Source organism: Mixophyes fleayi, chromosome 1 (assembly GCF_038048845.1).
Source record: "Mixophyes fleayi isolate aMixFle1 chromosome 1, aMixFle1.hap1, whole genome shotgun sequence".
Lineage (NCBI taxonomy): Eukaryota > Metazoa > Chordata > Amphibia > Anura > Limnodynastidae > Mixophyes > Mixophyes fleayi.
In genome coordinates, this window is record NC_134402.1 from 444,856,112 (window position 1) to 444,882,130 (window position 26,019).

The 26,019-nt window shown below is 42.9% G+C and overlaps 1 protein-coding gene across 6 annotated transcripts in view; it reads left to right on the top strand.

Annotated features, from left to right (window-relative positions):
* The window catches only part of DYM (dymeclin), a 247,205-nt gene that overhangs the window by 91,068 nt on the left and 130,118 nt on the right, over positions 1 to 26,019 (top strand). For all 6 annotated transcript variants that reach the window (XM_075185845.1, XM_075185872.1, XM_075185862.1 and 3 more), the window contains exons 12-13: positions 8,904 to 9,017; positions 14,981 to 15,075. In XM_075185845.1, coding sequence (XP_075041946.1) covers positions 8,904 to 9,017; positions 14,981 to 15,075 — 209 coding nt within the window. The remainder of the gene's footprint in view (positions 1 to 8,903; positions 9,018 to 14,980; positions 15,076 to 26,019) is intronic.

Below are 26,019 nucleotides of genomic sequence, written 5' to 3' on the forward strand. Positions count from 1 at the left end.
GTACACACTACATGATCTGTCGGTGATTGGAACGAGATTACTAAACAGTGAGACCAACCGAGTGAAACTACAATCGGCACTTTGGAACGATTGTTGTCCATCGGGTGATTATACACACTAACGCGGTTTGTGGCTGAGCTGTCGTTCATCGGGTGATTATACACACTAACGCGGTTTGTGGCTGAGCTGTCCATCGGGTGATTATACACACTAACGCGGTTTGTGGCTGAGCTGTCGTTCATCGGGTGATTATACACACTAACGCGGTTTGTGGCTGAGCTGTCGTTCATCGTGTGATTATACACACTAACGCGGTTTGTGGCTGAGCTGTCGTTCATCGTGTGATTATACACACTAACGCGGTTTGTGGCTGACCTGTCGTTCATCGGGTGATTATACACACTAGCGCGGTTTGTGGCTGAACTGTCGTTCATCGGGTGATTATACACACTAACGCGGTTTGTGGCTGACCTGTCGTTCATCGGGTGATTATACACACTAGCGCGGTTTGTGGCTGAACTGTCGTTCATCGGGTGATTATACACACTAACGCGGTTTGTGGCTGAGCTGTCGTTCATCGGTTGATTATACACACTAACGCGGTTTGTGGCTGAGCTGTCGTTCATCGTGGGATTATACACACTAACGCGGTGAGCTGTCGTTCATCGTGTGATTATACACACTAACGCGGTTTGTGGCTGAGCTGCCGTTCATCGTGTGATTATACACACTAACGTGGTTTGTGGCTGAGCTGCCGTTCATCGTGTGATTATACACACTAACGCGGTGAGCTGTCGTTCATCGGGTGATTATACACACTAGCGCGGTTTGTGGCTGAGCTGTCGTTCATCGGGTGATTATACACACTAGCGCGGTTTGTGGCTGAGCTGTCATTCATCGGGTGATTATACACACTAACGCGGTTTGTGGCTGAGCTGTCGTTCATCGTGGGATTATACACACTAACGCGGTTTGTGGCTGAGCTGTCGTTCATCGTGGGATTATACACACTAACGCGGTGAGCTGTCGTTCATCGGGTGATTATACACACTAGCGCGGTTTGTGGCTGAGCTGTCGTTCATCGTGTGATTGGCCCAATAATCGGCTGAAAAACCTCCAGTGTGTACCCAGTCTTTGATAAGGAGCTGACTGATGGGTGAACTAAATGCTGCGATACTGATACTGTTTCCACATACAATTTTTTAACTTCAATAGTATTTTTATTTTTTCTTACAAATATAAGGGATACAGAAAAAAAAGAAGGGGAAGGGAAGACCAGAAAAAAGAAGGGGGGACGGGGGGGTACATAGTGGGGTAAACACGTTACAGCACTTCAAAATTCGCGATACTTAACATAGAGGAGACTCACAGGTCATTAGAACAGTAATACAATATAAGAAAAGTATAAAGAGCTTAAGCCCCTATTACAACAGAGAGGACGAGCTCCTATTGGGTTTATCCTAACGGGAGATTGTGGGTTCTGACCAGGATTCGTTCAAGGTAAACTGTGAAAGAGGAAGTAATGAATCAGTGCGAGCTCTGGCTGCCCCCTCTCCCTCAGTAGTATACACATGCCAGGAAAACCACTTTATTAGGGGTGATGAGGGGGGTGAAGAGTATGGCATCCCCCACGTCTCCATCTCGAAGCTAAACTGTACTTTAGTGATCACTTTGCTTAACGTAGGCAGGGCGGGGGTTTTCCAATTTTGAGCCAATGCTGCCCTGGCAGCTATCAAAATATGACAAAACATATCTAGCATGGAGAGGGAATTGAGGTGGAAAATGCTGTAATAAAGCAACTTCCGGAGTGGGTTAAATTTTTTGAGAGGTGATCTTATTGGCAAACTCAAACACCTGCTCCCAGAAAGGACAAAGAAGAGGGCATCCCCAAAATATGTGCATAATATCCCCTAGTAAGTCACATGGTCTCCAACAAAATTTGGATTGAGCGGACCACATTTTGTGAAGACGAGTCGGCGTAATGTAGAGTCTGTTAATTAGCTTCACCATCATTTCCGAATGATTCACACATTTGGACATTTGAAAAGAATTAATAAATATTTTCTTCCATTGACCCGTGGAGAGCGTAATGTTAAGGTCTGTTTCCCATTGAATTTGGGAACTGGACTTGGAGTCCGATGTGGGTGGGAAGAGAAGTTTATACCAAAAGGTAATACCTGCTCTATCAGATCCCTTCGTCGATCTCGTGTATATAAGGGCTGGTGCGCAAGACATTTCCAAACCCTGACCAGGAAGGGCAGAGAACCAATGTCTAAGCTGCAAATATTTATAGAATTCCTGGGCGGGGAGGCGAAACCTATCTCGTATTTGCGTGAATGACATAAGTTTCTGCCCCTCGAGTAGATCTGACCAGAACTTGGCCCCATTCTCAATCCAACTATTTAAATTTAACTCTGGGATAAGCTTTGTCACAGTTGCCAGTGAGATATTGGAGGTAGGGACCATGAGGTTTTGGCTAATACCGGTAAATTTATCCCACACCGCCAGGGAGTCCTTGAGTATCTTGGGAAGGAGAGCAGGTGTCGGACGCCAAGATTTAGGGACCCAGATCAGATCCTCTAATGGGAACTTCGGGCACAGTGCCCTTTCTAGATCGACCCACGGTTTCTGGTTTGGGGGTAGAGACCAATCCCTTATTTGGGCTAGTAGACAAGCGTGATGATATTTATGTAGATCTGGGAGCGCCAAACCACCATGTTGCTTGGGCAGACACATTCGAGAACCAGCCAAACGAGGGGGTTTACCTTTCCAAACATAGGTTAACATAATTGACTGCAATTTATCAAACGGTGGTTTCGGGATATTGGCGGGTATAGTTCAGAATAGATACATCATTTTTCGGAAGTACCGACATCTTAAAGGTTGCCAACCTTCCCAGCCAGGAGATCTCGCAACAGGCCCATGATTTGGTTAATGAGAGTAGTTGTTGTATCAAAGCCGAATAGTTTAGGTTAATTGTGCTATCCAGGGAGGGGGTGATCTTTATGCCTAAATATGGGAGAGCTACCGTTTTCCAAGAGTATTGAAAGGTTTTTTTGAGATGATCTGTCTTCCAGGGGGGAATCACATACACTTTTTATGATGTTAACCTAAAATGATTATCTGTAATCACAATCTAATCAGATTGATCATCCAGATCTACTGGCGGTCCTCTGATCTCCGAGCGGGACATGTAGAGTCTGTTTACTAACTTCCCTCTCTCTGTGTATATGGGCAGAGAGGTTTCCTTGTACTCATCATATTGACTGTCAAACTGGTAACAAAATAACTGACAACTTGACACAATCATAGATTTTCCCCTCACAATAATACATATAATTAGATTTTATTTCAGTGTACAAGTGACACTTTATCACACATCAGTTATTGTAAATACGCTTATTTGGTTATCCGTCTATCCTGTTTGGTCTTACAGACTTCATTGTTTATACACAAAATATCTTTTGAACGGTCTATAATTGTATTAATGATCCCGTATCACTGTGTCTCATCCATTTGTGGATTGTTTTAGAAATTTGACTTTGCCACAATTCCCCCCTCCCCCAGTGACACGGACTGTTCTATATTCTCATCGCTTAGTGACATTTCCATGTGTTGCTTTTAATCCTCCATACTGCATTTTCCAGAATGTTTTCTTGTGGTGCAGTTTTATTGAAGTTCTCTCTTAGCAACACTCGCTTGAACCTTGTATTGTAACGTTGTTCATCTGGAAATAATAGAATGTTTAACAATAACCTGCTATAAAACGCTGCTGTATATTTCTAACGACACAGCACTTGCAGAATACAAGCATCGACATTCCAGTTATAGTAGACCTATCGTGACCCCTTTACGTTCTGGGAGAGAGCGGTTTGTGTCATCTATAACCAATCGTAGCGGATATATAGCACGACCAGAGCTGGAGCAAATGTTACAGGAGAGACGCAAAGATGTCGATTGTGGATTACAATGGTGTCCGGAGTGACGCCGGAATAAGATGTCAGGAAATAGCAGTATGTAAGAGTCTGGTAGCATTTATTTTATGGGCAGCACGTTTGGCTAAGTGGTTAGCACTTCTGCTTCTCAGCACTGGGGTCATGAGTTCAATTCCCGACCATGGTCTTATCTGTGTGGAGTTTGTATGTTCTCCCTCTGTTTGCATGGGTTTCCTCCAGGTGCTCCGGTTTCCTCCCACACTCCAAAAACATACTGGTAGGTTAATTGACTGCTTTCAAATTAACCCTGGTCTCTCTCTCTGTGTTTATATGTGTATTAGGGAATTTAGACAGTAAGTCCCAATGGGGGCAGGGACTGATGTGAATGAGTTCTCTGTACAGCGCTGCAGAATTAGTGGTGCTATATAAATAAATGGTGATGATGATTTATGCAAAGTGGTGCACAGATATCTAAAAAACACACAGAAACAGCGCAAGGGTGTTGATTTAGATGATTTTAGATGTGTATCTTTTAATATTAAATTGTATCAAATATTAAGTTGATGTGATTGCAGTCTAATTTCTGCCCTGGTTTTTGATAAGGACATTTTTTAATTACTCCCCTGTTGCAACTTTGCTCTGTTTCTGTGTGTTTTTTTGGTGGTTGTGTTGGGAATTAGCAATTTCCCCCTGTTCTTAACAGCTGCATTGTGTAACTTTGATCGGTGTAGCCCAGCACGGGATCTTTTTCCTCCTTTTTGCACAGATATCTAAGCCAGAAAGGTGCTGTAACCCAGAGCAACCAAGGTGCTTTAATACATGCAGCAGTAACAAGTATTTATATGTTCATGTTTGTGTTCTGTACCGTTCTCCCCAGTTGTTATACCGAAAGCCCAATTTACACATTATGTGAGCAGATGACTTACAGTAACTGCTCTCTACGCGCCACATGTAAACTAAGAGCGTTTAAAGTGAATACATTTGCTGTAGGATATTAAAGTAACGTCTTCCAGGAACCAAGTAACAATTAGCTTGAGTTCCACATCGCCCTACCAGCTGGAAGCAGCCATGACGCTAATGCCATGTCCGTTTCATGACCGGGGAAATGTATTCAGGTCTATTTGAAAAGCAAACAGTAAACACCATAAATAACCTTGGACGCAGACTGTGTAATGAGAATGAGGAATGGGCCTGTTAGGAGATAAAATAAAATGCAACATTCCCTCTTTATTGAAGCAGTAAAGTATATCGCTGCTGTCTGAGTGTTTGATGAGCGGCCTCGTGATGTTTGGAGCCATTCCACATTCTTGAAAAATGTTGTAGCGTGATTTACTGAGTGCTGTGCTATGGAGATGAGATGCTGTGCCACAACCTCTGTGTGCGCCATTTGTACTGCTCTCGCAGACGGAAGGGAAGGCAGTTTTTTACGCTTTCTGCATTTGGCGGCTTATTTAGTAACGTTGTGATACATGGGAGCGTTTGTTTTCATTCACCAGATGGCGGTAGTAAAATTAAAGCCGTCCTCAGTGATGTCACTGGTCTGTAGTGAGTTCACAGGCTGCATTCTCATGACTATTGGCCGACCTTGTGCATTGTGTTGAATACTGGTCCGTTTGTTTAATGCCTGACGTCACCGCGTCACTAAAGCCTAGCCTATTGATAGGCTGCAGTCCCATGAATTATTCAGTCTACAACATGACTGACTGCACTAGATGTAGGTGACAGCAGTCCCAGATCTGTGGCAGTTATTTCCGTTCACTGCTTTAAAATGACTGTATGGGGGGCAGGGGTGTGTACAAGGTCACGCACTCTACGTGCTGCTTGGTTTTCAGCTGGGGCTGTTTTGACGATCCACAAGACCTCAAGAAAATGGCTGGACTGGCCCCAAAGTTTCTGGTGAAGGGCACCCTGGGTTGGGTGTTTTTTTGTATATTTGGTTTTTTTTACCCCACATGGGAGTTGCAGCTTTAAGTCCAGGTAGCAGGAATGCTTGGGTCTTAGATAATTTGGATATGGGATATTTCCATAATTTATACTAAATGTCATTTAAAAACTACCTGTCTCTCCCCATACTGTTCTGGCATTCCTCTCTGGATCCTAACAGTTCCTATAGAAGGAAATTCTCAGTGTGTCTGTGTGAGACATTTTTCCTGAAAAGCAGCAATAATTTACTTCTTTTTCTCTTCTGAACTCTCTGGATAACGAGTTTTCTGGTAACAGATTTCGTACCTGTATTGTCTTAGCAGAATGCCTTATTCTGACAATGTGTAGACCTGATAGTGAGTCAGTTTCTAAATATAGATGTTTTTATGTATCAGTGATGGTTGGTGCCAATTTTATTACCAAATAGTACAATGCAAGCGTTTTACACATGTCTGAGCTCATATCGCCACTATGAGGCGCTGTTTCATTGGAGTCTATGGATGATATTGGAAACTAATCTGGTGATACTTGTGAATATGCAGAGACAGAGGAACATATAGGATGTATACCCACTTTGATCTTGCCCCTTTCCACTGTATCCTCCCCTGTTTGTTGTGCTCGTTATGTGAGCATCTCGTCCTGACATCTTTCCAGTCCTGTCTCCGGCATCCGCCAAATGTTTTCTCCTGGATCTTATTCAGTTCATGTTTCGAAACAATACATAAATAGTCTTTAAAGCCATTTGGCCTTTATTTTGACGTTTGCATGGAGACTGACAGGCAGCAGAAAGGAATGGCTGGTTTCATTTATATTGATCATTGTCAATTAAGTAATATATTGGCTTGCAGTCTCATAGGTAACATAATTATTTAGTCCAGATGGTTGGATTTACACTCTGGAACATGATCAGTAATGTCATGACACGTTTGGAAGGGAGCAGCTTACATAATATGCTTTGGTATTTGAGCTTTTCCGCCCAATCCTTTTGACCGCTGGCTGCAGACTCTTCAGAAGCAAAAGGTTTATAACTGTAAGACAGACAATATTTCAGCAGTTGCTTAATCTGCTGTTACAATGATACTTATACAGAATGGTTATAAAGTGACCTATAATACAGAGTAGCAGATGATTAATAATGTGCAGTGAATAAAAACCTTTGTTACTTACACAACCGTAGTAGGGAACCAGTGACATAAACCTCACAGCAGATCATAGGCTCTTGTATGATAAGTAAACCACCGCTCACTCAGCCCAATAATAAATAATTATCGCCAACAGAACGTTTATGCAGAATATTCACCACCCTCTTTGTACAAAATGTTACCTGTTTAGCTGAATTAGTCATTAGGTGTTCCCTGTTCTCATCACACCATAAAACAGAATGTATGACCATCATCGTAAATTCAGCGAAATGCAAATTTACAGATAGGGCAGAACATTGACGCAAAAGCACAAATAGAAGATTGTGTTGGTGGAGCGTCTCAGTCTGTACTACGGCACAAGTCCATACCTGCTGCAAGGTCGCTACTTCCCCAGCTGCTGGATATCTGTCCTCAGACAGGTCTTTATCAATTTTTTAACACTGTAAAGATCCTTCAGTCAGTTGATGATGATGATGATGATGACCGGCAAATCATTGCTCCATCTATACTCTGGATTTTAATTTGTCTCCATGTACACCCATAGATGCGCTAATATTGAGATACTTCCTTGTGTCTACGTTTGATCTGCATTTTAATATTAAAATCTGCGAGGCCCAATATGTGTACAGTACATAGAGAAAAACACCTTGAAGTTTGCAGCAATATGTAAACTAAATTAGACATTTCTAAACATACACAGAAAATGATGGGGACAGAATTATGCAATACGGTATCAATGCAGCTGGAGTTGTTTGTGTGTATGTATATATGTGTATGTATGTATGTATGTATCTATCTATCTGTGTCCTGTATTCGGTTCCTTGTTTGAGACATTATCTTGTTTTTCAATGTGACATATATATATATAATAATATATATTATATTTTCATATTTTTGTTCAAAGTTTATCTTTATTTTATCATTTTCAAACCACTCCACCCTGTACAGCAAATGGTTATAAGAACAATATCACTAAACAAATATCTGTGTATAAGCAGATTTGTTGAATGTTACATTGGATTCTGGAACTAAGCATTTAGATGGGAAAGTGTTTATCTTCCTCTTTCCAACAGGGGTTTGTGTTCTGATATTCCCCATCTAGTGGTTTGTTGTATCGCTATGTTTGACCTGCGTCCTGTCTACATGTGGTACTAGAGAGATGTCTGCTGTGTTTTTAGAAAGGAAAGTTCACAGCCTACGAGACATACAGACCTGTGTTATACTTACAATGGTTTTTCTGTGGAACTGCAGACTGGTGTTTTCTTCTTGGTCAAATTCAATTGATAAAATGGACAAAATTTGTTTTGAATCAAAGTAAATGAGAAATTCCAGATATATTAATCGAAGAGGGACAGTTGTGATATTGTGGCCAGCAGTCCGGTGGCTAGCATGGCTTCAAGAGACGTCCGTGCCAGCCTTCATCTGTAAAAACTTGTGGCTTAATGGTTAGCAGTTCTGCCTTACAGCACTGGGGTCATGAATTCAATTCCCGACCATGGTCTTATCTGTGTGGAGTTTGTATGTTCTCCCCGTGTTTGCGTGGGTTTCCTTCGGGTGCTCCGGTTTCCTCCCACACTCCAAAAACATACTGGTGGGTTTATTGGCTCAAATTGATCCTAGTCTGTCTCTTTTTATCTGCCTGTGTGAGTGTATGTTAGGGATGTGAGTGAGTTCTCTGTACAGCGCTGCGGAATTAGTGGCGCTATGTAAATAGCTGCTGATGATGATGATGATGATGAACCGATTGCCCTCTTACCGGTTTCATAACACCAATGATTCTGATACGGTCACCTCTGCAATTCAGGATCAGCATGGGATGATTTATTAATTATTTGAGAATGATAAATGTGTCTTGTCATTTCTCTAGTTTGCCGTTGCTTATGGTCCTGTCCTTTCTTTGCAGATCTTGAAGAACATAACTTGGTACTCGGAACGTGTACTGACTGAGATTTCTCTGGGCAGTCTCCTCATCTTAGTAGTGATCAGAACCATTCAATACAACATGACTCGCACCAGGGTGAGTAATGTTCTCCAGTGCAGCCATTTAATTACCAGTGACACTAATTAACAAAGGGGCAGTTCATTATTATTAGTTAGATTGCATTAATGGTAAAAGGCATCACAGTGCTCTGCAGTACCGGTCAGTGTGGAATAGGGAACATGCATTAAATAGAGGACATAAAAGGTAAACAAAATAAGTGAAGGTCTGAAAACAAAGGGTAGGGAGGACCCAGCTGGAGGAGCGAGTGTAGATTGGGACAGTTGGGGGTGTGTGTGTATCAGTGGGAGTAGGATAGGATCGATGCAGGGACAGATGAGTGAGGTTGTAGTAGTTGAGATGGGAAATGATGAGAGAATAGCACTTTTGGTAGCAATTTTATTAAGAAAAGAGCGTATTCTAGTAATATTTGAACGGTGGAGGTGGCAGGGTTCTGAGAGACACTTGACGTGCAGCGTAAAGAAGAACGAGGAGTTAAGGGTGTACCAAGGCTTGAGGGGTTTGAAGAAAATTGAATTGTTCCTGATGGGTGAGGGAAGGTGATGTCTATGGGAGGAGGGAAGATGATGATGAGATCCGTTTTGGACATGTTGAGCATTGGGACATCCATGTGGAAATAAAAGATCCAAGTTATAGTAAGAAGAGGCCAGGAAAGGTGAGGTAGGTTTCAGAATTGTCAGCCTGTAGATGGTACTGGAGGCCAAATGAGCAAATTACTTCAACAAGGGAGAGGAGAAACGCAGTAGTCAGAGGTAGATACACCTGAATGAGAGGTTTCATAGGTAGGAAAACAAAAAGACAGCTGTCAGAGCTTATCCTTAACACTGCAGATCTGTGTGTATCTAGCAAAATGAATACATGAGGTATTGGTTCGTATTTTGATAAAAACATTTAAGCCTGCATCCCAACGTCAAGGGCACCTCATTATATGCAGGTCCTACACTGATCTATATGCTTCAAACACCATTAAAATGCAGTTAAAATCAGGTGCACTCACCTCCCAGGTATAGGGGTTTACATCTAGCAAGATGGGATAGGTAGGATCTTAACAGAAGAGAAGTGTGGACTGAAGGTCAATGGAGTAAAAGGTGTGCAGGAGTAAGAGCGTGATTGACAGCGTTGAAAGCAGCAGACAGGACTGCTGCAAGTCAAGTCGTCATGTTCATATCCCTGGTGCCATTGGACTGTACGCTCCTGATCTCAGATACCTGCAGCTTTGAAGGATGTTGGACTTTCTGTATCACAAGTAGCCTCTAAGGGTTATCGTGTACAGCCTTTATTCTTGTTCCAATATCTATGCTCTGATTTTTATTAGAAGCATTAATCGGTGTATCACACCATTGTCTGCACACTTCCAAACAAATTATGTGAACTTAATACGTGTTGTTGTGCTAAATATTCCACAATGACTAATGTTGGTTGCATGTTTTGGGAAGGCTTCTAAATTTAGAAGATGCCAGTGATTTCGGCCAGCAAATTGTTGGAATCTTTCTTTACAGTGACATCAACTCTCTTCACATATTTTATTAAAAGGAAAGTCCCTTGTACAATTTTCCAGGTACTTTTCTGATATAATTCCACAATTAAAAATGAGTTATTATAACTTAAATTATGATGACACTGCTTTATCTAGTCTCCAACCTCTTGGAGGTAATGAATTTTTCACACTTGGTGTCCCTCGCACTTAGCCGATACTGGTTCCCACCCCCTGTGTCCCTCGTGCTTTGCCGATACCGGTTTTCCCCCGGAATTCTTCGCACTTAGCCGATACCGGTTCCCACCCCCTGCGTCCCTTTCGCTTTGTCGATACCGGTTTTCCCCCGGGATCCCTCACACTTTGCCGATACCGGTTTTCCCCCCCAGAGTCCCTCGCAGAAAGCCATTTTGTTGGCCTGTTTCTTTTTCATGATATAACAACCTATTTATTCACTATGGATCAGCAACATCGCTGAAACACTTCAGAACTACACATTTGAGGTACCTCTAAATGTTGGTGCAGCCCATAAAATAGCTGCCTCCATCATATGTCATCCCTCATACGTTTATCAGAGTTGGAATTAGACCTTCAGATGATGATAGATGCCTTGGGATTTATTGAAACCGTCTCAAGTTTCCTTTATTAAACTGCTTGATATGATGTAATGAAATGATGCTTCTGGCAAATCTCTAGACCTGCAATTAAAGACAACCATAATGAACATTAATGTACAGCAAAAGGAATTCAGAGGCAAGAGGAGAAAACTATGTTTATTGCAAGATATCAAATGTTCAAAAGACAAATGTTTATTTCTAAAGACAAGTTAGATTTTTTTATCCATTGAGCAATACTCACAGTATAGTTCAAGTAAAAATATAATGGAAGGTGTCCTATTAGTTAGAAATATTTGCATAAACTGCATTTCCCATAATGCACCTCACATAAGTTATCAGTTTGTGTATTTTTTTAAGCAAGTAGACTTTATTACGTTTGTAACAAACAAAGCAACCAAAAGAAACCCGGCCGAAGCAAACTGTAACGGGGGTCAGCAGTTTCTGTATTTAATAATCATGAACAGATCTTTTCTTGTCTCTGAAATCTAATTGCATTTAGAACTGTGTTTCCATGTCACTTTGAACTGTCCTTTGCGTATTAAACAGTCTGTTCTTAAAAACATAAGTATATACTGTACATGTATATATCATGGAAGGTGGTGTCTGAGGTATATACTGTACATGTATACATCATGGAAGGTGGTGTATGAGGTATATACTGTACATGTGTATACAGCGTGGAAGGTGGTGTATGAGGTATATACTGTACATGTGTATACATCATGGAAGGTGGTGTCTGAGGTATATACTGTACATGTGTATACATCATGGAAGGTGGTGTATGAGGTATATACTGTACATGTGTATACATCATGGAAGGTGGTGTATGAGGTATATACTGTACATGTGTATACAGCGTGGAAGGTGGTGTATGAGGTATATACTGTACATGTATACATCGTGGAAGGTGGTGTATGAGGTATATACTGTACGTGTGTATACATCATGGAAGGTGGTGTATGAGGTATATACTGTACGTGTGTATACATCATGGAAGGTGGTGTATGAGGTATATACTGTACATGTATACATCATGGAAGGTGGTGTCTGAGGTATATACTGTACATGTGTATACAGCATGGAAGGTGGTGTCTGAGGTATATACTGTACATGTATACATCATGGAAGGTGGTGTCTGAGGTATATACTGTACATGTGTATACAGCATGGAAGGTGGTGTATGAGGTATATACTGTACATGTATACAGCATGGAAGGTGGTGTATGAGGTATATACTGTACATGTGTATACAGCATGGAAGGTGGTGTCTGAGGTATATACTGTACATGTATACATCATGGAAGGTGGTGTCTGAGGTATATACTGTACATGTGTATACAGCATGGAAGGTGGTGTCTGAGGTATATACTGTACATGTATACATCATGGAAGGTGGTGTCTGAGGTATATACTGTACATGTGTATACATCATGGAAGGTGGTGTATGAGGTATATACTGTACATGTGTATACATCATGGAAGGTGGTGTATGAGGTATATACTGTACATGTGTATACAGCGTGGAAGGTGGTGTATGAGGTATATACTGTACATGTATACATCATGGAAGGTGGTGTATGAGGTATATACTGTACATGTGTATACAGCATGGAAGGTGGTGTATGAGGTATATACTGTACATGTGTATACAGCGTGGAAGGTGGTGTATGATGTATATACTGTGCATGTGTATATAGCGTGGAAGGTGGTGTATGAGGTATATACTGTACATGTATACATCATGGAATGTGGTGTATGAGGTATATACTGTACATGTGTATACAGCGTGGAAGGTGGTGTATGAGGTATATACTGTACATGTGTATATAGCGTGGAAGGTGGTGTATGAGGTATATACTGTACATGTATACATCATGGAAGGTGGTGTCTGAGGTATATACTGTACGTGTGTATACATCATGGAAGGTGGTGTGAGGTATATACTGTACATGTGTATACAGCGTGGAAGGTGGTGTATGAGGTATATACTGTACATGTATACATCATGGAATGTGGTGTATGAGGTATATACTGTACATGTATACATCATGGAATGTGGTGTATGAGGTATATACTGTACGCATAGGCGGCGTGGAGGGTGGTGTGTATGGAGAGCCGTCTCACCTCCTACCTTTCTGAACATTCCCTCCTTGATCCTCTCCAGTCTGGATTCCGCCCCCTTCACTCCACTGAAACTGCCCTGGCTAAAGTCACCAATGACCTCCTCTCTGCTAAAGCCAGGGGCCACTTCTCCCTTCTCATCCTCCTCGACCTCTCTGCAGCCTTCGACACCGTCGACCACCCCCTCCTCCTCCACACCCTCTAGTCCTTTGGCCTCTCCGGCCCAGTCTTGTCCTGGTTCACCTCTTACCTTGCTGATCGTTCCTTCTCTGTCACCACCTCTGGGTCTCTCTCCCCCCCGTCCACCCTTACAGTCGGGGTCCCTCAGGGCTCTGTTCTGGGACCCTTACTCTTCTCTCTATACACCTCTTCCCTGGGAGAACTCATCAGCTCCTACGGCCTCAACTACCACCTCTACGCCGACGACACTCAACTATACCTCTCCTCTCCTGATCTCTCTCCCTCCGTCCTCTCTAAAGTGTCCGCCTGCCTCTCTGCCATCTCCTCCTGGATGTCCTCTCGATTCCTCAAACTTAACCTCGCCAAAACTGAACTCAAAGTCTTTCCTCCGCCTCACACCTCGCCCCCTTCCGACCTCTATATCACTGTCGACAACACCTCTATCTCCCCTGTCCCCCAACTTCGCTGCCTCTGTGTCATCCTCGACTCCTCTCTCTCCTTTGGCCCCCACATTCTCTCTCTTGCTAAATCCTGCCGCTTCCAGCTGCGTAACATCGCTCGCATCTGGCCCTTCCTCTCCCAAGATGCCACCAAATGTCTTATTCACTCTTTGATTATCTCACGCTTGGACTACTGTAACCTCCTCCTCACTGGCCTCCCCCAATCTCATCTCGCTCCCCTTCGTTCTGTACTTAACGCAGCCGCTAGGCTTATCTTTCTTTCTCGCCGCTCCTCGTCTGTCTCCCCCCTCTACCAATCCCTTCACTGGCTCCCCTTCCCCTACAGAATCCTCTTCAAGCTCTTCACTCTTACATACAAGGCCCTCGCCAACTCCACTGCACCCTACATCTCCACCCTCCTCTCTATTCATGCTCCATCTCGTCCCCTCCGATCTGCCAATGACCGTCACCTCTCTTCCCCCCTTATCACCTCCTCCCATGCGCGTATCCAAGACTTGGCCCGTGCTGCTCCCCTCCACTGGAACAAGCTCCCTCCCTCCATCAGAACTTGCCCTAATCTGTCTAGTTTCAAACGGGCTTTAAAAACCCACCTTTTTCTTAAAGCCTTTCAGTCTCCCACTTAACTTCCTACCTTTTCTTCTGCCTCTTCCCCCTCACTCCCCTTCCCTCATAGTTATCCTCCGTTCCTCCTTCTCTCCCTCCCTCCCCGTGTCTCTCTGTCTGTCTACCCCGCCCCTTAGATTGTACGCTCCTTTGAGCAGGGTCATCTCTCCTCCTGTCTCCACCACTTTTAACTCTGCTCTCCAGCTATCAGCCCTCCTCCTCGAGGACCCTCTCCCCTCTCGCTCCCTCCTCTCCCTCTGGGAGTTTCCCTGTCACCCGTACCCTCCCTTCTGGGCTCCGTTGTATGCGGACTCTCCCCTCCCCTTACCCTAGCGTTGAGCTCATTGAGTTACTGTGATTATTGTTTACTGTACTGTGCTGTCTCACCTTGTATTGTAATTTTGTTTGTCCATGTACGGCGCTACGGACACCTAGTGGCGCCCTATAAATAAAAAAATAATAATACTGTACTGTACTGTACGCGTAGACGACGTGGTAGGTAATGGAAATGGTTTCTCTTTCTAGGACAAGTATCTCCACACCAACTGCTTGGCAGCGCTGGCCAACATGTCCGCTCAGTTCCGCTGTCTCCATCAGTACGCTGCTCAGAGGATCATCAGGTAATTATTCTGTGACCATAGCGACGTGTCAGAATGACTGAATTTACATAGATTTTGGTTAGCGAAGGTTTGTAGTCGCAGCATTTGTTTTTTAAACACCAGGTTGTTTGTGTCGTGTTGATTATCATCGCAGGGGAAATATTTATATGTTGCTGAGGTTTATGGTAAATGTGTTGTGTTTATCTAATTAAGTTTTATTTCAACCTTGTGTTTTGAAGATAACTGGTAATTTGTCAAAACTGTAATAGAACGAACATAAGAACAACCTATTTGCTGGGACAGATCTTCCCAGCATTCATAGTTGATGAAATATTCACTTTTGTTGGCCTCATGAATTCTGCGTTCTCTCCTCACAAAGAGACTCTCTGATTTCCATTCATGGTGACCACACTGATAGTAACTCACATTTTAAAAGTGGCATTTAATGCCTCCACGTTCCTGCAAGTAATAAGGAATAGAATATTGTACTAGTGTTCATATCAGCAGCAGCCAGAGCTTGTAGAGTGTGGGTACAGGTCAGTCACTATCTGTCCGCATATGGGAGGGGGGACGCGACACCCGCATATGGGAGGGGGGACGCGACACCCGCATATGGGAGGGAGGACGCGACACCCGCATATGGGAGGGAGGACACGACACCCGCATATGGGAGGGAGGACACGACACCCGCATATGGGAGGGAGGACGCGACACCCGCATATGGGAGGGAGGACGCGACACCCGCATATGGGAGGGAGGACGCGACACCCGCATATGGGAGGGAGGACGCGACACCCGCATATGGGAGGGAGGACGCGACACCCGCATATGGGAGGGAGGACGCGACACCCGCATATGGGAGGGAGGACGCGACACCCGCATATGGGAGGGAGGACGCGACACCCGCATATGGGAGGGAGGACGCGACACCCGCATATGGGAGGGAGGACGCGACACCCGCATATGGGAGGGAGGACGCGACACCCGCATATGGGAGGGAGGACGCGACACCCGCATATGGGAGGGAGGACGCGACACCCGCATATGGGAGGGAGGACGCGACACCCGCATATGGGAGGGAGGACGCGACACCCGCATATGGAAGGGGAGGACGCGACACCCGCATATGGGAGGGAGGAAACGACACCCGCATATGGGAGGGAGGAAACGACACCCGCATATGGGAGGGAGGAAACGACACCCGCACAAAGTAGACGTGATCAGATCTGGTTGCTGTCTGACCGGTTTTACCAGATAGATCCCACTTGGATGGTGATTGGCATCAGTGGTGATTTTGGGCCCAAACATGTTGCAGTTTGTGGCTCATCATTGCTGGAAGGGCCACTACGTCATCATGTTGGTCTTAAATAATGATAAATTGTTAATGGCTCAAATATAAATATATTGCAAATATAAACGAACCAACCAGATTTGCTAAATTATGTATGACTGTTTAAAAACATTAAAATATGTAAATTTACCTTTTGGCTTTTAGTTCCTTTCTGTTAGTTTGTTGTATTCTCCATTTATTATACATCTGAGCTGTAGGAGAACTGAGAGACTGTCACTAACAATCTTTCTATTCGTATAATATATGAGACAGTGCCAGAAGACAGTCCTATAGACAGTTACAATCCCTGTATACTGAGGGGAATAATAGATAGTAGAGGACAATGTACATAACAAGCCAGACCCAATCAACCTTCATTCATATTCATGTCATTTGTTCTTCTATTCTATCTGTGTTTTTGTGTCTTTATTCCATTTAAATAATAGAAATTACAGAGATAACAGCAGTCTTCCGTTATAACCCCTATTTCCAGATGATGGTAATTTTGACATATAAAATCTATAGACATGAATATTGGTAAGGTACCCCCTAAACCACGGCTAGGGCGGGGGCTGCTCTGTAATGGGCATACGGGTCTGTGCACACACTGGGCCTGGGTCATTAAGGAAAGTAAGGAAACAAATAAGTACGTTTTCTCCTAGACAAACCATGTTACAATACAAGGTGTTTTTTATTTTTATTTTTGAATCCCCATTTGCTAAACACTAAGCAGCCCTACATAGACTATGGCTGAATCTGGATGCTGTAATTAGGGTGGGTATCTCTTGGGCCCTAATTAATTACCTTAATAGCCAGAGGCTGGAAAGCCCCCACAAAGCTCATTACTTCAGGTTGGACTTTACCATAGTTTTTCTCTATACTCCATCCGCTGATACAGATATATTGTACTGCTTTAGCTTTTTCCTCTATTATTTGAAACTAAATTAATCCCACTAATACAGGTGCCAGTTTCTCTACCATAGAAGCCGGGCAGCGGGGACTCCCATGTTCATAAAGTTATTTTATGTTTTAAAATAAATAGCCAGGGCAAGAGATTGACCTGTTTTACCTGCAGCTACCTATTAGTGGTAATAATATCTGATTGTACTTAGAGGGTACTTCACTTAGCAGGAATGGTGGTTTTGTTAAGTAATTTAGTCTGGGGAAGACATTGCAGTGTAGGTGGGATGAAGATGTCTTAAAATATTATTTTATTGATCTCTGTTGAGGTGAATTATTATACAGATTTGATTTTTAGCACTTTGATGGTTACTTATTAACATTGCTCAAAGGTGGAAATCTGCACTAAACTATCAGTAACCTGTCACACATTCGCTGTCGTTGTGTGTCTGGGGCATATTGGTGAAAGCTGACTGTTCATGTTAGTATTGCTCAGTAGTGCACCAGCTGTGTGTATACCACACGTTACTGAGTGACTCGTTATCGGCGTGTCCTCGTTAATCAAGGTGACTGATGTAATTGTTGATGTCATAGGGGATGTCAGTGATATAATAATGTTCTTTGTGATGTCATCTATTCTGTCATCCTTCTAAAGTGGTCTGAACAATGTCCCAATTTCCTGTTTTTGTTTTGTTTTTTGTTTTAAAGCCTCTACATTAATTATTTCAATATGTTGTGTTTGAATTCTAATTCTGGATTGAGCAGCCCCATGTAGTCTTCGGTGCCGCGCTTGCTTATAGAATAACAAGGGAAATAAGTTTTATCTGCTGCAGTCATTACTGAAGCCCCCTTTGCTTTCATATTTAACTTTTGATCTCTAGAAATCCATAGACCGCTCCAGTCACTGAAGTGCGTTTGTCACCTACGCACAGCGGAGACGGACATCATTCATGTATCGCAGCCTCTCCATTCGCTAGGACCCAGTGACATTATTAGGGCAGTAAGTGCTGCATATGTCACTGGTTATCGATGGGCAGAAGTCCCCCGCTGTGTCTGCCCCGCTGTGCCTGGGCGCGGGGCTCTCTTAATAGGGTCAGGTCTAGGAAGAAATTCTCCAGTGAGGAAACACTTTAAATCTTTAGGTGTTTACTCGACCTCCCAGAGCAGCTCTCAGGGAAGATACAATAGGATATGGGCATGAATGGGTTTTAAAGTGTTTAGATGTCACGAGATCTCTACAGAGAAATAGCGATGTCTTCTGTATAAAGGTTTCATCATTCTAGTGCGATGGGAGAATATTTTTCTGGTGAGATCTCATTTTATAGGACCGTGTTGATATATTTGTTGATTATACACTGATTTATCACCGCACGTATCACACATCATGCCCAGATCCCGGACCATACGCTGGTAAAGGCAGCTCTGTGTGCACCGTGTCTGAGCGCAAAGGACACTTGCTGTAGCCTATGATTTCAGAGTGGGAAAGAGGCGTTCAGTCGTAGTTTATTTACAGTCAAAGCCAAAGTCAGGTGCACGCAGCCACATTCAAATCCAGCTCTGGGCATCTCAAAGTTACTTGTGTTTCTGCCGTATCTCTTGCTCCAGCTACAGGGCTAGTCTAAGTCCTGATCAGTAGTGATGACAGTCTGGTATGCATGCTATAACATGTGTTTGCAATCAGGAGCAACTGTAAAAGTGTATTTTATGTTCAGTAGACATTAACAGCATCCTAATAAATGTATTTCTTGGAGAAAGATAAATGGGGGGAAAAAAAAAACACTTTTTTTTTTTTTTACATTTTTTTTGTCTGATCATTAATCTCTCTATATTATTAACTGTTTTGTTGTTTGTTTTTCCTGTGTCCTTTTGCCTATTTATATGTGTAGTAGAGCAGAGCAGACCTACACCCGAGTTCATCAGCGCACGTATCTTCAGATCCGTTCCTTGGTGAATTCGGGAGTACACAGAGCTGATTTACGTACATTTTAAAACAAAGGCACAATACGCTCAGTGTGCTGCCGTGATGGATCAGACCCTGGGAGTATTGGGGGTTCCTGGCAAATTGTAACATTATAATCAATAGTTTGAACGTGGAATGTTTGTAGACCGTCACTGACACAACAGAAGTATTATCTTTGATTACACATATATATTGTGCTCCTGTTTAAAGGAGGCCGTGTACACGTTACAGAGCAGGTCTCCATTTTCAATCCCAGGTACTTTTAATTATATTTTTACAGCATTTAATTTGCACGGGGTCCTGAACAATGCTTCATAACTCGATAATTTGACATCCATGACTTTCTAATGCAATGAAGCACTCTGGGTAATTGATGCAGAGGTTTACACTGCAGAAAAAATTAAAGCTCCCTGACCTCAGAAGGGCGGGGCCTATGCAGTAGGGGAGGAGCGACATCATTTGGTAGAGTTAGTTACGTCTGGTCCTCTCTCGTCTGTGCTGTTTAAACCAAGCGTTTCCCTAGAAAGTATCTTTTAACAACAGTTTTATTAACGTTTACGAAGAGCCAGCATTTTAAACACATTATTTATGTAATTAAAATTGTTTCCAAATATGAAAGCTGTAGCATCAGAGGTTATTGGGGTCTCACGGCCTTACTGAGAGCCAGAATCCTGGGTGTGGTGGTTGTACATCGCTGGCCTGTGCACTGTATTCTTGCCGGATACTACAGCTTGATGCCTGATCATGTATCCTGTCCATAGGATCTTTATCGGGCAGCTGATAAGTGAAGTTAGTAGATGATCAGATGGCTCCCGCCGTAGTAATGCGCCCACATGAGTTGTCTGGCGCTGAGCATATGTCTGGGTGCCGGTAAATTCACTGTTGGTATTCATTCTCTGGACCGAAACTGTCCCAAGCAGTGAAGTAAAAAGGATTTAGATGTTACCAGTCTCTACATTGTAGCCGGTTTAGCTATGGAATAAAATGGCTTTATTCTCTGTTCTGGCAATAAGCACTGGGTTCCAGATGAACCCGGTGGACCCATATATGTCTGGCGAGCAGTGTGATAGATGGCCGGTCAGTCTGTAACACAGGGACTAATGGCCTCTGGGCGTTGGAGGTGAGGTCTGATCTGACCACCTACATTTTGGCCAAATTGAAAGAACCGGCCTGTTTCAGGGCAGCTGTAGATACACTCTCTCCTAGAATGCATCTAACAAAATACAAGATATTAATAACGTACGAAAGTGCCCCATTTAGTGCATTAGAGGCACAAACGGTTTAAAAGTCTGCAAAAAGTGTACATTTTCTGTGATTGATTTTATTTTTTCGGACAAGATGAAAGGACAGTTTGGACAGGAGACCAGGCTCTGTCACATGACATACAGCTTTTACATAGTGCAATTAAATATATTCAGCTAAACCTGTTTATTCGATGACCTTTCCTTATTGACTGCTGCAGGCATTTGTCATAAATCTCCTGGAAGCAAACTCCAACCAAGTAAATGGTTTTATTCTGAGCGCCTCTCGTGCCCCATGATGGCCAAATGGGAGCGCACTGGTAGAGTAATTAATGCAGTGTTAGAGTGATGCAACTGGCGCCACAGTGGTGGTACGGACACGGAACAAAGTCATCTACTGAATCCTTTCCCCCCAGCCTGTTCCTGCAGACAATTGTCACTTCTCCTGGAACCGCTTCATATAATGTTACTTCTGTCGTACTAATTGGTTTACCAACAAAATCCAGTGTTGAAAAGGGGAATTTTCCAAATTCCTTTTTTTCTCTCTCTCTCTCTCTCCTTCTTCCAGTGTTTATATTGGCAGGGCTGAAGTTTCCTTTCTTGGGAACTGAACGCCCACTGAGACAGACCGTGTGTGCTTAATCTTGGCATGTGGGAACCAAAGTTTTCCATCCCTCTGTTTAAGGTCATATGCCCCATGGTTTAAAACATCAAACAGCGTCATTTTATCAAGCGCTGGAAATAGGTCCTTATTTATTAGCGTGTCTGCTGGGCCTGTTTTACTGCAGCTAGCAGCGCAGCTGTAAAGGATGGCATTTACACAACGGAAAAAGGATTCAGTCTGTATCTGTGAGAGTGCGAGCCGGCCGCGGAGGAGACAAACACGTTATAAATTTGGCACATTCTTTCCTATGCAGTTACAGCCGCGCGCGACATATTTCATGATAACGTAGATGGTGGAAGCTCTGCGTTGTCTGTCGTAGTCTTAGTATGCTGCGCTCACATGCCGTTGAGAAAGCCTCTTTTACGTAGCGGTGTTATGTTTAATTCAATCATAGCTAATGAGATCTGACAGTTTAGTGCATTTCATTATGATATTTTATTTGCCTTCAGTGAAACACAGGAACAAAATAACTATTTCAATAAATAAACAGCAGTCTAGAATCAGGCCGTTGAATGGATGTGTCACACGTGTGCTTTAGAAAATAGCTGTGTTTGTAAGCGTGTAATCACTCCCATGTTGAAGTGAATGGGGACCGCTCTTCCCCTGTCGCACAAGAGCGACTCAGCGCAGGAATCGGTGTAATGCAGCCTCTTCGCAGATTAATGTCCCCTGTGTGAGAAGGGAGTAGCGTTCACTGACTTCACCCCCTCAGCAGAGGAGCAATTGAGCGCTATAACTTCTGGCACCTTAATAACTGGAAAAGCATAAGGCTGGATGCACAGTACAGAAAATGTCTCTCTGTGTGTTACCGTTAACGATTTTACCAACGACTGGCAGCCCTGATCAGCAGCCGATTCATGCGTACACACTATAGACGTTTTACACGATTTACCGTCCGATCTGTTATTGGGCAGATGGTCGTGAGTACGTACACTCTGCAGAATTAGGACGACATTGTTGATTGTAGATTTTTAGTCTGTTTATCAAATCAAACAATACGATGTGCTTTGGAATGATAATTGTTCATCCTTGGAGCGTACACACTAATGAGATATCTGCCGTTTATCGTGTATTCAGCCTAAGCTCCCGTATGACACCACCTAAAGGCTGCGGATTCTGTGTGAACCAGTTACCTAACCAACAATGAGCAAACCCAGAAATATTTACATATATTTCCTGTGATCAGTGTGGCCTTACTCCTGATTCGATCCATGCAATAAAAAAAACCTCCACACAGATAGAAAACAGCCATAAACAATCAACTGTCCTGCGACACAGATAATAATGTACTATTCAAACTAACCCGAGCGAGGTAAGTGCCAATTATCCAAATAGGATTTATGTCCAATTTGTGCGCACACCTATTGGACAAGATCTGGCTACTTAGCCAATCAGTCGGATCTCTTATGTGACCTCATACGTAGGACGATAGCAGCGATCTCACCACATTTATCATTCATTTAGATTTTGGATACACGTAGATCTTGATGTTCCACAGGAATGCTGGAACAGTCTTTTCTTTAATCTCTTCTTTTTACATAGATACTAAATGGGTTAGTTTTATTTTTTGTGGGATTCATCTATGTTGTACTTTAAATCTGTTAGATAAGCGTGATAAAGTAAATGTGAGTGTAGACTGGATGTTTTCTGATTTGACTGATGTCAGTGTTTATCACACACAGCTACACTCCTCCTTGTCTGAACCTTCTTACTGGCAGACCCTAACTCACAAGTACCACTAGTCAGACAATCTTATCTGAAGTTCATTCTATAGGAATGTACAGTGTGTAAGGCTGGGTACACACTACAGAACATTTCTAACGATTTTAGCGATTTTTCCAACGACTGAGGTTCCGATCAGCATGTCGATTCACGCGTACACACTATATAGATCTTCAGATCTGTGCTCTTCATCTGTCATAACCATCTGCTGAAAGGATTGTGACTCTGCACACTCCATTGAGATCTATGAGCACTGCAGGATTGGAAGGACCTCGTTCCATCATTGAACGAGATTTTTGGTCCAGTTTAAAAATCAAATGAAACGACACAATGTATTTTGGAATGATAATCGCTCATTGTTGCAGCGAACACCCTAATGCTATATCAGGCCAACCGGTCGTTATATATCATGTAATTGGTCTGAAAAGCCTGTACAGTGTGTAACCAGCCTTACTATTCTGTTGTTAGATCTATATCTATCTATCCACTGCACAATGACTATCGGCATCCATTTTGCTGTAGCCCATGTTACAGGACACTGCTGACCATCGTTGCCGCCCAGAAACCAAGAATAAAACTATGTGGGAACTGCACGACCGAGACGCCTGTCTGAGTTCTCAGACGTCACTCTTCATTTCCTCCCGTCGGCTCTGTGGCTTCTTCTTACCGAAGTTTAAAAGAGAAAAAAAGGGAGAGATGCTTATGAGCGATAGTGAAAGAACATCCAGCGTGTTTTTGTTATGTCTACGGAACAGAAATGTTGACTCTTCTTTGTTTTCCAGTTACATGGAATTGTGCAATCTGCATTACCCTAGTTTAGATTCCTTTAGAATAAGCGTTTACTCATCAACAAGCTCAGCATGAGGGATACAATGGTGATTTTGTAACTGTCTGGACTGTGAGCTGAGAGGTTGTGGTACTAAGGCCAAGTAGCCTTATGTAAAATAGTCACTAGTATCATTCTCAATGTATATGTGATGGTTTTCAGAGCGTGTTAGGACTAAAGAGACTGATTATGGGAGCGGTTATTATTCTTCACCCCTTTGTGCCGCCCTTTGTACGGGGCTGCGGATTTACGTGGTGCCTTATTAATAATCAGTAATAATAGACTTACTGCCAGTATTTCCTCGGAAGACCTTTGCACTCAATCTTTCCTAAGACTGACTTGGTTGACAACATAGAACAATAGCTTGCACTCAGCTGTGTAACCAATGTAATTAGACAACCCCCAGCCGCGTGGGCCAATAGGAAGCCGCTGTCCAGGAAATCGCTGCTTCTTATTGGTCTTTCTGCTTACAACCCCCTGCAGCGATTTTAAAGTATTGAGGGAACTACTCTCATGGTGTTCTGTGAGATCGATGTAGAGGATGAATAATCTAGGAATGTAAGATGGCAGGAGATTGTTGGGTTATAAGACAGGTAATGTTGACGTAGAGCTCTATAGATTGTAAATTGTGGTGTTATCAGAGCCTGCTGAGAGTACAGTGAACTGCAGGAAAATCTGAGAAGTGAATACTTGTTGAAATAAATCCAGACAGCTCGCTGGAAGAACGAGTAGTTTAGTTACAGGCCCAAGTAATACGGCCACATTGCCTGGGCTATAAGAGCTATAATGGTTAGATACGCCCACAAGTATATAATGATGACATCAATGCTAATTGGTTCATTGGTAACTGGTAATATAATGTTAAATATGCGTATGGTTAGTTCGGGTAATGGGCTGTGATTTCTGCACAAGCCGTTACAGTAGAAGCCGTCGTTCTCAGCCTATTGATTTACTAGGAACTAGTCACATGACTGAGGAATGCGCAGGACTCCCATAATCCTTAGAGGAAAAACCCAGACATCCACGTGACAAAAACAACCCACACGTCCTGCTAGGTCCCAAATCAGGCAAAACTTGTTTGGTTAACTTGGGTTCACCAGGAGTTTAAATATGTGTCATTTAGATATTTTGGGTAGAAACAAAATTGGGAGTGTCCTCTAAAAAACAGTACTTATGTGAACCCCAGACATGAGGCCACCTGTTCCTAGCGCAGTGAATATTGGTTTAGCGCAGAAAATGGTCCCCCCCCCCCCCCAGCATTGTGGGCAGACGACAGGCTGTAAATACCCATGGTCAGTGAGGAGTGACAGTTTGATTAACCCAATTCTCTGTGAGCAGTAACACGAGTACCCCGTGTGGGCCGCAAGAAAGACAGATTAGTCATTGGTGCAGTTTCACTTGCAGAATCAGCGTCTGTTGCGCAAATCTGTTCAAGGTGGCGCCAGTCAGCTGTAGAGCACAGACGGGGTATTACATGCAAGATGGACTCCTGTCTTGCATGTTATATTATATTTATACACTGTGATGCAGGGGGTCAGCAGTGACTATTGACAGGATTGTATCTTCTTGATGGAGAAAGGAGTTGAAAGGGTTAACGTGCTGATGAAGTTCTCTTGTGGCGCACAGCTTCCCATGATACCGCTGTTATCTGTGGATGCGGGCTGTCTGCATACTTGGCATGTTTTCTAGGAAATACAGATAATAGTGACAGGATAAGATTTCTGTTTTATATGTGTGTGTGTGTATACGTGTATGTGTGTATGTATGTGTGTATATATATATATATATATGTATGTGTGTGTGTATACGTGTATGTGTGTGTGTATGTATATATGTATGTATATATATATATATGTGTATATATAATATATATATATATATATATATATATATATATATATATATATATATATATATATATATATATATTAAAGAGATCCCTGAGAACCAGTTTTGGTGCGTATGTTTGTATGACACAACTCCTAATCTTTTTCTGGTGGAACATCTGAGTCCAACAGGCCCTGTAGACGGGTCACTAGATGGGTCACTCCGTCATGTTCTGGGAACTACAGCTCCCGTCACACTGATTTTTCATGCCTGGGGATGAGCCCTATGCTTATGATTAGAAAAAGACAAAATAACTGTTTCCAATGAAGCACGTCAGACAAATATCTGAAGCAGTCTTGTATTTAGATCTAGTTCTCTCTCAGTATAGCTATATATGGTCTTCTCTTATACAGAGGTTTTTATTTGGCTATGGAACGCCCACAGGAGAGCTTTCCTCCAGGTGGACATACCCTCTAAAGCAGGGGTAGGCAACCT